This window comes from Sparus aurata, chromosome 20 (genome assembly GCF_900880675.1).
Source record: "Sparus aurata chromosome 20, fSpaAur1.1, whole genome shotgun sequence".
Lineage (NCBI taxonomy): Eukaryota > Metazoa > Chordata > Actinopteri > Spariformes > Sparidae > Sparus > Sparus aurata.
In genome coordinates this window covers 13,223,055-13,236,469 of record NC_044206.1, presented here as the reverse complement: position 1 = coordinate 13,236,469, position 13,415 = coordinate 13,223,055, and the positions used below count along the sequence as shown (strand labels likewise).

Genomic DNA, 13,415 nt, shown 5'->3' with positions numbered 1-13,415 from the left:
GGCAATATGTGAGGACCTGGCCATCTGTTGAATTCATGCTCAAGAAATAGGCTGGCTAGTTAGCTCAATTGTTTTCCCACAGGCGCTTAGGACTGGGATGGGCCAGGGCTAGCTGTTTAGCAACTTACTGGCTAAACAAGCTTTTTAACAATACGTAGAAAACAATCATTACTCCAACATTCTGTTGGTCATTTAAATAAAGTTTTGGATGTTTTCGACCAAAATTCTTACACCTTGCCCCTTTTGCTAAATATATTAACAGAATGCAAAGTAATAACAGTTTTGACGATATGCGTTGCACAGATATCTACTAGAGTTAGCATGCTAACCAGCTAGCCCTGGCCTGTCTCCATCTAAAAACTCCTGTGCTAGCATTGTAAACACCAACATTACCCTGGTGTTCTAAGCTTCCCCCAGCCGCCCAACTAACTGAGCTAACTAGCTAACAGTAGCTACAGTTAGCAGCAGTTAGCAGTTGTTCTGGTGATGCTCAACAAGATGACAATCCTTACATATTGCCCATTTGAAGCTGTGCATAAGGAAGTCACATCTGGGATAATCAACTAAATAATATATAAATAATATAATGGAATTAAAACTATGTAAGGGATAATGTATAGTATTATACAAAAATAATTGACCGCCGAAGGTTGGGAAGGCCCATTCAAGTGAATGGAGCATTCTACAGCATGAAGAAGAGCCGTGTAATGATGCAAAGTAATAGCCGGAAAGTTGTGATATCATGACATGTATGTATAGTGTTTCAAATATATCTACTTAAGTTAGTATGCTAACCAGCTAGCCCTGTCCCGTCTCCGTCTAAATCTCCTGGGCCTGCACTCCACCCCGGTGGTCCAAGCTCCCAGTCTGGACTGCAAGCTGCACTGCTAACTGAGCTAACTAGCCAATGGTAACTACATTTAGCTACAGTTAGTAGCAGTTAGTGGTTACTCTGGTGATATTTGACACCATTCCTTACATATTGCACCTTCAAAGGTGTGCGTAAGTACAGACTGCTAACTGCATGGCTAACTGAGCTTACTAGCTAACAAGGCTACAGGTAGCTGCAGTTATCGGTAATTCTGGTGATATGCTGCCCCATATTTGTTTTGAGTATGAATATGACAAGATGCCAATCTTTACACATTGCACCTATAAAGCTGTGCGTAGGTACAGACTGCTAACTGCATGGCTAACTGAGCTTACCAACTAACAGAAGCTACAGTGAGCAGCAGTTATTTTGGTTATATGCTGCCCCGTATTTGTTTCGAGTATGAATTCCACAGGACACCAACCCTTGCTTATTGCACCTCTAAAGCTGTGCATAAGGAAACCACCACTGTAAACGCTGTCGTAGAGGATGTATACAAAATGCATTGAAGCCAAAACTCTGAGAAGAATCGACATGAAGACGGGGTTGCAAAAAGTGGGTTCCGTTTATTCCTGGACTTAACAAGCATTTATACCTCAGCTGTTTACACAGTTACTTAGTGATGATCTGGACCACCACCAAAATGACAAGATGATCTTTGCCTCATTGTTCCATATGTTTCCCAATAACCATGTAACTTCCATTAATCGTTCCAAAGCTTGTGTGCGTGTCTGCGTGTGTACTTGTGCATGTATTTGTGTGTGCTGTTCTGTTTGCTGAAACCATGCGTGTCGGTTTGGTGTGTCTGTTTCCTGTTTTTCACCATTCTGGAAGTTCTTGGCATCTCCATCCGACTATGTGTGTGTGTGCTTATTAAGTATGATGTTATCAGTATTTCTCAATCCCTGTTTATCTCAGACCCCAAAACACAAAAACACATTCATATTTAAAGGTCAATACCGGCCACTTAGTCAGGCCAGATTTCTCAATATATTCCCCCCTCTGTGGGTTTACAAATCCCACACAAAACTTAAACAACGTGCGTGAGGGCGAAAACATTTTGCATCTGTCTTGGAGAGCAAACACTCTGCGGCCCGCTGAGATTCCACATTATAAAACCTAAATGTAAACCCTGAAATTGTGCATATGAAGTGAGAGTTTAGCAGTCTGCAAGTGGTGCATGCTTTAATTAGTAAATTGCAAAGACTGTCAGCAAGTTATTAGCCAATAAAGATGCTTGAGCCGGTGAAGACACGTCAGTCCTTCTCTCTAAGTGGCCTCACCGTATTGATCTTTGTCATGCGTGTGTCCACATGTGTCGAGCGCTTTAGCTCCTATCATCATTATCCCCCTCTTTGCAAGGTGGATAGCATTTATTTCAGTTTGTGCAGAAGAAGAAGAAGACGAGCACCCTCTGTAGCCCTGTATCCGAAACCAAAGAGCAGCACGTGTCGGGAAGAAAATAAATCTCAGTGCATCTTTGCTCTGTCTCGGCTCACACTAAAGGTCAAAGGACAGAGAAGGCCAGTTATGCTTCAGAAAGACCCCCAAGATATATACACTTCCCCCTCCATCTCCATCTCTCTCCCTCCCTCGGTCCTCCTCCCTCCCTCCTCTCCTCCCCCTCTGTGAATGCCGTAGTGAGCATTGTTCACGACCACTAGCTTTTGCTGAAAGCCGCACAGCAATGAGGTCTCTGTGCCTTTTGCCTCTCTCTTCCTCTCCCCTCCCCCTCCTCTGCCTCTCTCTCTCCCTCTCTCTCTCTCTCTCTCTCCCACCCATCCACCTCTCTCTCCTTCCCTCTCTTTCTCCCTCTATCTCGCTCCCTCTATTAAATTTCCAGTCACACAGTGGTGCAGAGGATATTCCTCCTTTCCCTCTTTCCCCCTCTTCCCTCATTCCCTATCACTCATGCCGAAATCTTAGCCCACATCCCAGCCTCTCTCGGCCCCGACCCTGGCTGCCTTTCAGAGCCATCGTCTCCTCGCCCCGTGCATCTTTTTGCCTTCCAACCCCCGCGCCATTTAAAAAATGATTCCACGGACGCCGATGCCAAACCCACCCTGTGCCTCCTCTCTCTTGCCTTCCTTCCCCCCTCTTTCCACTATGTCCTCACTGTGTCATTGCACATTGAATCTGATATCCCCCTCTTATGCATGTATGGTGCACTTGTGTGTGTGTGTGTGTGTGTGTGTGTGTGTGTGTGTGTGTGTGTGTGTGTGCGCGCGCAGGCACCCTTGAGCATGTGTGTGTGTGTGTGTGTGTGTGTGTGTGTGTCTGTGTGGAGTGAGAGGAGGGAGGGAGAGGGACATGCATTTGTGCACAGTAAATGAACAAACACTCATCGCTGTATTGCTTGTGTCATCAGTACAGGAAGGCTCTTGGAGTAGAAATACAGCGAGGAGAGCTAATCCTGCTATCCAGAAGACGAGTGCATGGCATTTCCAATACAGCCCAAACCCCATAAACTCTTAATGCTGTGTTTGGAGCCACAGGGGAGGAGAAGGGGAGGGCGATGAGGATTTGGCAGCAACATGCTAGTGCCAAGACATATGTGGCATGCTGATAGCACTAGAGAGGTGCAGCTCACACTGTGAAGAGGCTTTGGAGGGGTGCTGATACACATCCATCACTTCCATCGTTTCGGGATGCTAGCTACGGGCCCCACCAGTCTGGAAGTGGGTGGTGGAGTAATTTGCACGCAGTTCAAAGCAAAAGATTAAGAATGTGGATAATTTTTTGGAGCAGGCGGCGTCGATGTTAGATTTGGGTGAGGAGGCATAAGTGATCCATCTAATGGCCCAGAGCGTCCAATTGGGATTGTGAACAAAGCGATATTTTTTTATTTTTTTTTTATTTTTAGAAGTATAACTGAAAGAAAGGGAAAAAAAAGTTGGATTGGTGCTCATCGCCATCTGTGCAAGAGAATAAGAGAGATACAAGGGAGAGTTTCGAGTTATTCGTGGTGACATCCCTGTGTGTGCGCGTGTAGCCCGTGTGTGTGTGTGCGCGCGCGCGCGTGTGTGTGTGTTAGAGAGACAGAGAGGGAGAGAAAATAGAGAGAAAAATCCTAGTGTCACAGTATCTTAGCAACTGCCTCCATCTCCTTGGAGACAAGAACTGACATCATTTCCTGTCTGTGAGCACTCACTTTTGGTTTGTACACAGTGTGTTTGTGCGTATGAGCGTGAGGACATGTGTGTGTGTGTCTGTGTGTGTGTATGTTGGCGTGTGTCCATGTTCATATGCAGATGTGGGCCTGCAGTATGTGCACCGATGCAAGCAGGATGTATTCCAGTGTTTCAGGGTCAGGGTGCGTTCAAGAATGTCAACCTAGTGAAGTCGACAAAAAGAACAGATAAAACACAATTTTCTGCGGTAAGAACAATACTGACAGGCATTTTTTCTTAAAAGACTTTTGTCACTTGTTGTTGATGTTATTTTAGTAAATGCTGCTGTGAAATCGTCACATCAAGACCAATACTGACAGAATTTTCAGTTTAAAATGGGTATTTTTTGACAGACATTTTCCTAAAGCTTAAAGTGAAGTCCATCAACATGGTTTCCACCGTGTGCTACAACAAGTTTTGCTGCAGACGAAATGTCACTCACGTGGATATGATTATTTCCTGTTTATTTGTCGTCCTTTTGTACATTTACAGCCAAGTTTCTGAATTTGAATCATCAACTTTGTGGATAATATCTCAAGAGTCTGCTGTTCGTGAAGGCCTACAGGACCGGGCAGCCTCTGTGCCTTAATGCAAAGAATAAGCAATCTTCAACTGCCATCTTGTGAGCAGCAGAGTGAAGTGCAGTCACGTAAATTCCCTCCAAGCTGTGTAAATTACTGTTATTTTGCACATTCTTGGTTTGAAAAACCATCAGATTTAAGTACTACATTATTGTTGGCTGGTTTATTCGGTTCAACATAGTTCATCCTTTATTTCACACTTGATCCAGGAGGAAGTGAAATCATGTCATCGGCTCCTTTTGGCCACTCGAGCTGTAGGAACGCTTGAACTTGCCAATGGGAATGATATATCAAAAATATGCTGCACTGTATGCACTTTCATTTATAGGCTATATATGTGATGTTCTTCAGGTCACAATGAATTCTCTGAAGGCAGAGGTCACTTCTTCTCCACAGAGTTAGCCAGCCATCTGCAGCACAAGAGCAGCAACAAACCTACATTTGTCATAATTTCGAAGTAAGGTGAGGATTTTGGCTGGGAGCACTTCGGAGACATAGTTTGACAATTTTCAAAGCAAGGTTTTGTTTTTTGTTGATAGTTGGGTGAGAGGATTGATAGGCAGTGAGAGGCAGTAGACGCTAAGTAAATTAGCGTCTACTGCCAGTACACAGTCAAAGACTGTTAACAGGGGGTGACAGATTACCTTGCAAATCCATCTTGACAGTCTTCAAGATAGGCGCATGTGGCCAAACAAACAGGCGTCCTACCAATCAGCGTCCTAAAAGGAACCACTGGCAGCTACCGGCGCAGTCTATATGAGACGACCAACAAAAGGAGTGACTGTTTGTGTGAAAACAACAATGGCGGCTTCTCAAGAGGTAAGCATAGAAGCTGCTAGCATCAGTTAAATCAGAACGATGGTGCCAAGAATAACTTTGAAGGCCCTCTCGATGGTAAAGCTGTTTTCACTCTTATCGACTGGCTATGATAAGAGTTTGATTCACCAACTTGCTCCTATGGTGGTAGTTGGTTGAACTTGACGGTGATAGACAAGCTGTCCGTTCGATCACTCTCCAAGTACTTTTTAACGCGCCTGCTCTTTTCCAGATCGTTTCGATGAAAGCAACCATCTGGCACATCAGGTTAGGCGGCAGCTAGCTTTAGGTCATGAGAAGCCAGTGGAGACTCCATAAAGTCAACCCCAGAAAACAAACGCCCATTTTTGGACTGTTGGAGTTTTGGTAGTGACAGTCATGTGTGGTGCATTTTGTGCGGTTTTACCCTTTAGTTTTGTCGTGGATTTAACAAACAAGATCTAACATTTGAATAAGTGTGCTTTAGTTGCTGTCGAACAGGTCTTTGAACAGAGCCGGGCTAGCTAAGCTAAGCTAAGCTAATCAGCTGCTTGCGGTATAGCTTTGAATTTAGCGCACCGATAGACATTGAGAGCGAGCTGATCTTCACCGCTAACTCTCTGCAACAAAGTATTTAAGCATATTTTCCAAAATGTCAAACAAGACACTCGTTGGTGTTGAACATGCCTGAACAAACCTCATCCTGAATCAACTCAACACATGTCGAAAGGAGTGCTACTGAAACACAACCGCCCCATATCATGTTCATCCGAGGCCAAAAAACTGCACTCACGTAGAAACGGCGCCGGCTCCAAATGCATTTAAAGGCAATGATTTTGTTTTGCAGATGCACCGAGCAGGACCAACACAAAAGCACAGGGAGATTGATGACAGTATTAGTGCAGCCAAGCTTGTGTTCACCAACTACAGAAACAGAAAAGACTCCATAACCTCAGCCCTACATCCTAAAGATAAAAAAAAAAAACCTAAAAAGCCTCATTATCAAAGAGCAGCTTTAAAAGCAACAATATGTTCCAAAGGAAGAACAGCTCCACTGGGATTACAGAGTATTTACAGCAGAGAACACAGAGATAGCTGACTGGTGACTCCATACACAGGCTTGATGTTACAGAAAGGCGTCGTAATCTCACAATCGCACAATTATCAAATGCTAAAAATGAAAAATGACACCGAATAAGGTGCCAAGAAAAGGATGTGAAATCTAGTAGGGACCTCTGGCAAACATCTGGGTCAAAACATGAAGGAACGCAGAGCTTCGCCCCTCAAAGATTACGACGCCAGCCTCAGAAGAATCAACAAAGTCAGCAAGACAAAGAGTCAGAGCATCATACAGATCAGCATATGATTTACAGAGCATCCCACGGGAGTCAGCGTCCGACATCGTGCCAAGCTGATGCCTCAGCAGAATTTGCGCACTTCAGCAAAGCATTCTTATTCAAGCACACAACTTCATCATTAAAGTACCCTCAATGAAACGGCAGAACAGAGGGGGGAAGTTAAGACAGTGAGGTCGCCGATGCACAAGGCACAAAAGCACAAAGGCAGACAGCCGTGAAATATGATGTCAACATCGTCACTTTGGACATGTTAGCGTGCGCATGCTAGCAATTAAAGGAACATTATGTTACATTTTTTAACCTTAAAATAACTGCTTTAAAATCATTTTGATGGTTCAGTGTCTTGTAATAAGGTGAGTGGCGTCTCTGTCTCAGCCACTCCGCCCTCCATCACTTGTTTCTACACTGTGTGCCTTCGATGACAGGGTGGGATCACAGCGTTACACACTCGTTCACTTCAACATACAAGATTTCAACACATAACATTGTTACAACGTAATGAATTTGTAGTCAGCACCTAAATTACGGCTGACAAATTATTTACAGGCCTGATATTTGTGTTTTACGACAGCAGTGTTGCAGTCAGAAACTGTGTTGGACGCCAAATTGCAGAAAATAGGAATTTTCACATAATGTTGCTTTATGCCAAAGGGCACAACGGTCGTTAAAAGTTCATTGTAGCAGTCCAATTCTTGAGACTTGCTGTTTTTCTTTGTTTGTGCTGAGTTTCCCTTATGACTGATTGCAGGGGATTGAGGAGTGGAAGCAGCTTGGGGCATTTCCCTCCCAGCCAATCATGACACCCTTTTTGTAAAGGCTTAAAGGAGGTGGGGAATGGCACACAGGTGGCTCACACCCTCAGTCTGAATCTGTCCCTGACCCATTGCGAACCTCATTCCCCCTTAAACTGTCAGCCAGAAACTCTGGTCTGTTTAGGCCCTTTTTTATTTTCTTGACACAACTTTGAGTGAGGAAAAATAAGAATAAAAAATGGTCTATTTGGAGACCCCTTTAAAAACCCATGCGGCTTTACACCTTTAGTTTACCTTCTATTTCCCCTGGGGCTTGTAGGAGGTACTTGTTAGTTATACCTGTAAGAGACATTTGTTTATTGGACATTTCCTCTAGATTTTCATGTTTTTTGTTTTATATATTTATGTAGGCTGGGCTGGCCTGTAAGCAATTTACTGCCAGTACCACCACATCCTAAAGTATGTATAGTCAGACGCCTGTATTTATTTAACTCATAATTTGTATAAGGTATGTATGTATGTATGTATGTGGAGGTTATTGAGGGAAAACTCTTTCTTAATGGCCTATTTGTTGTAGAATTTCACCATATAAAGGCATTAATTAGCACTTTATAATGACTAATAAATAGCCAATGTTACTAATAATCAGGCTACCAACCTCACAAGGCTATTATCGTGTTTATATTATAATAATAATAAACTTTATTTATACAGCACCTTTTAAAACTCAGTCCTGAATTCCGAGGGGTCATGGCTGCAAAGGATCGATCACCGTTGTGTTTTTATCTAGACAATCTTGGAACAACAAGGAATGACACTTCTGAGGATCTCAGGGAGTGGGAAGGGACATGGGGCATTAAAAGATCTGTCACATAACTTGGAATAAGGCTTCTCAGGGCTTTAATAATTCATTCTTAAAATCTGTTCCAAAAGCAACAGGTAACCAGTGTAATAAAGCTAGGATGGGTGTGTCCTGGTGCCAGTCAAAAGCCTGGCAGCAGAGTTTTGGATGAGCTGGAGGTGGGAAGGGATCTTTAACTGATACCAGACAGCAAGACATTACAATAGTCTAATCGAGTAGTTATGAAGAATGTGTAAGAGTTTCCTACTGTGTTTTTTAGACAGAAATGGTCAGATACTGGAAATGTCTCTAAGATGGCGGAAGCCTGATTGAAATGAACATTTGTCAAATTGAGGTTCAGTTCAAAAATGACTCTTGTTAACCCCTTCTCTCCCTTTTTTTTAATGCATCAACAGCAACTTTTTCCAACCGCGACAGCAAGAGCAGGAAATCAGTACTAATAACCTACACACAGCTCAGAGCGTTTCATGGTGACCAGCAAGAAGAGTCAGACGAATGAGCACGGGATCAATGTAACTGCTGGGGATGGACTCTGCTTCTCCACCTCTGTCTTGCTGACAGCATCAGTGGAAGGGTGTTGCTGTGAGGGCGAATCAAGCCAAGAAATGACTCTGGTGCGTTTATCGAACTGCTTTATTGTGGAATTTACAAGGCATTCTGATTAGCTTGTATGTTTTATTTGAGATAAATGTGAGATTACATGGAATGAAGCATGTCTCGTAGGTTCTCTTGCCATACCAGAGCAGCGCATTGTTGTTTGACCATCATGAAAATAAAAGAAGAATCCTGAGCAACCACATTCACAGTTCAAACAGAGAGCAGTTCAAGAGCACCAGAGGAAGAAGAACTCCAATTTCATACTTGAGTACAATACTACAGTGCAGAAATACTGTTACAAGTAAAAGCATCAAGCATCGATATATATATGCTTAAAGTAACAAAAGTAAAAGCACTTATTATGCAGAATGACATTTTCATAATGTATTCGTTGATAACATATTCTATTCCTAAACTTCTGAAATAAATTCTGCTGCTGAAAATGCACAAAATTAGCCTCTCAGTGATAGTGGAATAAAGTACTAAGAGACAGAAAATGGAAACGTTCAAGTCAAGCAAAAGTACATAAAAATGGAACCTGAGTACAGTCCTGCAGTAAATGTTCTCAGTTATATTGCACCGGGCTTCGCTTCGTTCTCTTCGATCTTTGCTCTGGTTTGACGTTTTCACTTTCCTTCATTTGATTAAATTCTGCTGTGATCTTCCTCTTAATTTGTTGGATCTGACTTCTTTTTTTTCCCAATCTTCATGCCCGTGCTATGCTTTGGAAGACCCAACTGCAAGAAAAGAAAGAAACAAATAAAGATAGTGAACATACCTAGAGCAATAGGATGGTCGTAAAATATGTGCTTTGTTCAGAATCTATCATATTTCTCTGCCTTCATGTACAGTCAAATACAGGTGAGAGGGGTCAGCTCAGTCGCCAGTGTAAAATGTTGGCAGTAAACCTTACTGCAAATGGTCATATTTATAATTGTCTGGGGGGTACGTACGGTACTGACATTTCTACAATCCGTGTCATTCCACATTCACATTTTCATGACCTTTCATGACTTTCATTTCAAGAGCTAGAGGGGATGATGGTACAGGCAAGAAGGATGTCAAGCAAGTGACCAACATTTGTTAGCATGACACAACTAGATATTTTTAACAATCTTACAATTTCTAGCCATGCTCGTGGGGATAAAATTGGTATTTCAAGCCCAAACGTGATCTTTTCCTCACCCTCACAAAGTGGTTTATGTGCCTAAACCTAACCAGAGCATAAGCACAGTGTTGCCACGACATAAAATTCAGAATTGAACCTAAAGAAATGTGAAGCTGTGGTCCAACAACCTCAGCTGTTTAAAGGTGGGTCTGTATACTTTTGTAGATATATCAACAGGCATTTTTTGGTCATTACTGCTAAATGAAAGTAATGATCACATAAATTAAACAAAGTATACCACTAATATTTTGCCCTTATTTATGAAGAAACTGGCCAAATAATAACAGTATTTTATTAGTTATGGAAGCCCTGAGAGGCTAGTTAGAAGAAAACAGGAAGGGAAAAATACTGAAATTGTTTTGTCGGGATCATGTTTCCATTTTTTTTCATCTGTGAAAACGTTATTATTTTTTTTTTTTAATTTCCAGGAGGTGTTTTTGTCATACTCATTTTGGCCACCGGAGGCTGAAGTCCCCCAGCTACACCATGTTCTTAACAGGACTCTTGGCTGTTCTTCATTTTGACCTTGAAGCTAAAGGCGAGCATGAATAAACATGATCACGTTACACTGACCGCAGTACTTACATTATACTGCTACAGTACAACATCACAGAGGAAGGTTTGATTACCTCTTTACGGATCGTCTTGAATGCCCTTTTGTTACAGTCACAAGACAAAATTCCCTTCGTCTCAAAGAACAGATAGTCCACCAGGACTGTGATGGCGGGGTTGTTCAGCCCTCTTTGGTGTGGTAAAGGGTAGTCTTTGTTGAAGGTGTGATGCATCGCCACCAGAATCACCTTCTTGCATCCTAAGTCTTTGTTACGGAAAGAAAACACGGGTCAAAGTTCGCATCCATGGGACAAAACATTACAGGATTTTTTACATGCATTAGGGTTTCTTCGTGTTTACCTTCTGCGTTGGATAATGCAGCGTTAACGTCAGTCTCAAAACGACTGACGATAGGACAGAAGACGATGGTGGCTTCACTCTCCTCGAGTGTCTCGACTGTCTTTGCACCTCTTTTCTCGAGCTTTTTAATAATCTTCTCATGGGACTTCAAGGTGTTTCCGGCTAGGACTATGAAAATTTTCTTTTTCATTTTGTCCTGAAAAAAAAAGGGAGGTAATCATGAAATTTAAGATGTATTAACTGTTTAAAATACATACTACACACCATTTTATCACTTTGATACATTTGATGATTTTTCCTCAATGAGGTTATTTTTTTTAAACACTGTTGTGAACTGGTGTCATGTTGCTGATGTCTACTGTATGAGAATGGTTTCTAATTTTCCATGTGATTGGTGATGACAAAGATCTCAAAAGTCGATTCTACGTTACCGTAGTTTTATAACAGCTTGTTCATGAGCGGTCAAGATTTAAACACATCATATACACAATATGCACAAATGTAAATATATATGTAATTTAATTTGTACCTTTTTGCCAAAAATGACATTTTATGCTAAACTACATTATATCAATATCAATACTTCTACTTTTACTCAAGTACTATTTGTATGGGAGACTTTAACTTTCACCACAGTAATGCTTTAACATGACATCATTACCTTTACTGAAGTATTACTTCTTAGTCCTTTATACAACACTCAGTGCACTTTAAACGTCTTCTTGTCACAATTTCCATGAATGTGTTGTGCTTAATTGAGGGAAATGTTGTCCTTTTAACTCCACCATATTTATCTGAGTCACTGGTTTCATGTTTTACAATGCCTTGCCACATTTAAGTAATTACTACTAAAAGTAAATCACCAATATGAATAGTACTTTATTATTATAATAATTAGTATGGACCTTTATTTGATAGTCAAAGACAGACAGGAAACAGGGGGTTGAGGTTAGATGACATGCAGCTCCATGCTCCACCAGGTGAGCCATGGGGCCACAGGGCACCCCCATGTGAACAGTACTTGAGTTGACATCAGACAAGTATCTGATATTAAATGTATTAAAAGTTTCTGAAATTAAAAGTACTTCAATATCAGTATGTGAAAAGTTCATATTATGTGATGACAAATAATCAACCTGGATGATTTTTTGGCTCCTTGTTAAGCATTTTTTTTATTATTATCATCAGAATCTTGTTTTTGTTGTTGTTCTTCTTCTTCTTCTTTGGCTCTGATGCAGCATGTAATCTGCAAAAGTAAGTAGTAATTAAACTTGTAGTGTTGTGGAGTAAAAAGTACAATCGTCTCCGGAATGTAGTGGAGTGGGAGCAGGAAGTGGAAGAATTCTCTTATAAGATCTTTTAAGATCTTACAAACACCTCAAAACTGTACATAAGTAGAGTAAACGCACTCAGTTTTATTGCGTCACAGTAAATGCAGTAGTCCAAACTACTCCGCCTCGAGCAGTGATCTTAATTTGTCAATCTAATGCTGCGACATGTAATAAAGTTCTTTATACTTTAAGTACATTTTACTGATTACATTTGCTGTGCCTTTCTTTACCTGTAATGATGTAGTCCACTGTTCTGCTGTATTACTGTTAGGCCTCCGGTTGCTTCAGTAACAGCACTGAACATTTCTTAAGCTCCAGTCGATACTTCTTTACTCTATCTTAACAAGAGTAATACATTTAATATTTTGAGATTTACTTACTGTTTGGGCCGTTCGACAGTCGAAGTGTTGTTTCGTGAGAGTACAGGAAGAGCAGTTTGCAGTGCTTAGTCCTCGCGAGCTTTCGCTTTCACATCAGATAACAGTTGAAGTGACGCACTGTGAGCGCACTGCCACCTTCTGACCAGCAGGCGTCAGTGTTGTCACGTTATTGAGCACGCAGAGGCGTTAACAGGCCTGCACAGAAGCCTTATTTTGTTTGAGCTGGAACTGAAAGTAGCTTCTATAAGTATGCCAGAGTTTGTTTTTGTTTGTTTTTTTATGTAACTTATTGAGACATAATGTGTCTCATTTCTTTCTCAATACTGATAAAGAAAAAAATCTGTTGGATAAAGTGTCTGACATCAAATCAGGATCTTTTTTTGTATGTTGGGGGTTTTGGAGTTGAATAAATCTTCAGAACTGTATTCTGATTCCACTTTTCTCTTTTCTCTTTTCTATTGAGATTGTTACAGAATCTCTTTTTTTATTTAATTGTCACTAGTTCAGCTACAGAAACTAGTGTCTGTAGTTTAAAGGGGCATTATGTAGTTTTGGAGAATACATTGTTATTACAATATTAATGAGGTAAGAATACAAACTGAGAAATATTTATTTTTTCCCATAACCGAATAAACAAG

General features: G+C 41.3%; 1 protein-coding gene and 1 long non-coding RNA gene across 4 annotated transcripts; one reads left to right on the top strand and one right to left on the bottom strand.

The window, feature by feature from the left end:
- Positions 1-3,876: 3,876 nt before the first annotated feature.
- Positions 3,877-9,658, top strand: LOC115570997 (uncharacterized). Of its 2 annotated transcripts, none has more exons than XR_003981858.1 (2): positions 3,877-4,249; positions 8,785-9,658. It is a non-coding gene; the product is annotated as an uncharacterized LOC115570997 (long non-coding RNA). The 2 variants fall into 2 exon arrangements; XR_003981857.1 differs by lacking the exon at positions 3,877-4,249 and adding an exon at positions 5,239-5,441.
- LOC115570996 (uncharacterized) lies at positions 9,005-12,920 on the bottom strand. 2 transcript variants are annotated; one of them, XM_030399934.1, is made up of 4 exons: positions 12,778-12,920; positions 11,067-11,262; positions 10,784-10,971; positions 9,005-9,723 (listed from the first exon to the last, which is right to left on the bottom strand). In XM_030399934.1, exons 2-4 carry the CDS (start codon positions 11,254-11,256, stop codon positions 9,655-9,657), a joined length of 447 nt encoding a protein of 148 aa, XP_030255794.1. In that variant the 5' UTR covers positions 11,257-11,262; positions 12,778-12,920; the 3' UTR covers positions 9,005-9,654. The 2 variants fall into 2 exon arrangements, with proteins under 2 accessions (XP_030255794.1, XP_030255795.1); XM_030399935.1 differs by having other exon boundaries at positions 12,628-12,869.
- Between the last annotated feature and the right edge of the window lie 495 nt (positions 12,921-13,415).

Bases quoted from the DNA above. Each gene is read 5' to 3' on its own strand.
- LOC115570996 (XM_030399934.1), bottom strand. From the start codon at position 11,256: ATGAAAAAGAAAATTTTCATAGTCCTAGCCGGAAACACCTTGAAGTCC. The intron at 10,972-11,066 runs GTAAACACGAAG...TCCGTAACAAAG, and splicing joins TGCATTATCCAACGCAGAAG to ACTTAGGATGCAAGAAGGTG. The intron at 9,724-10,783 runs GTAATCAAACCT...CTTTTCTTGCAG, and splicing joins TCAAGACGATCCGTAAAGAG to TTGGGTCTTCCAAAGCATAG.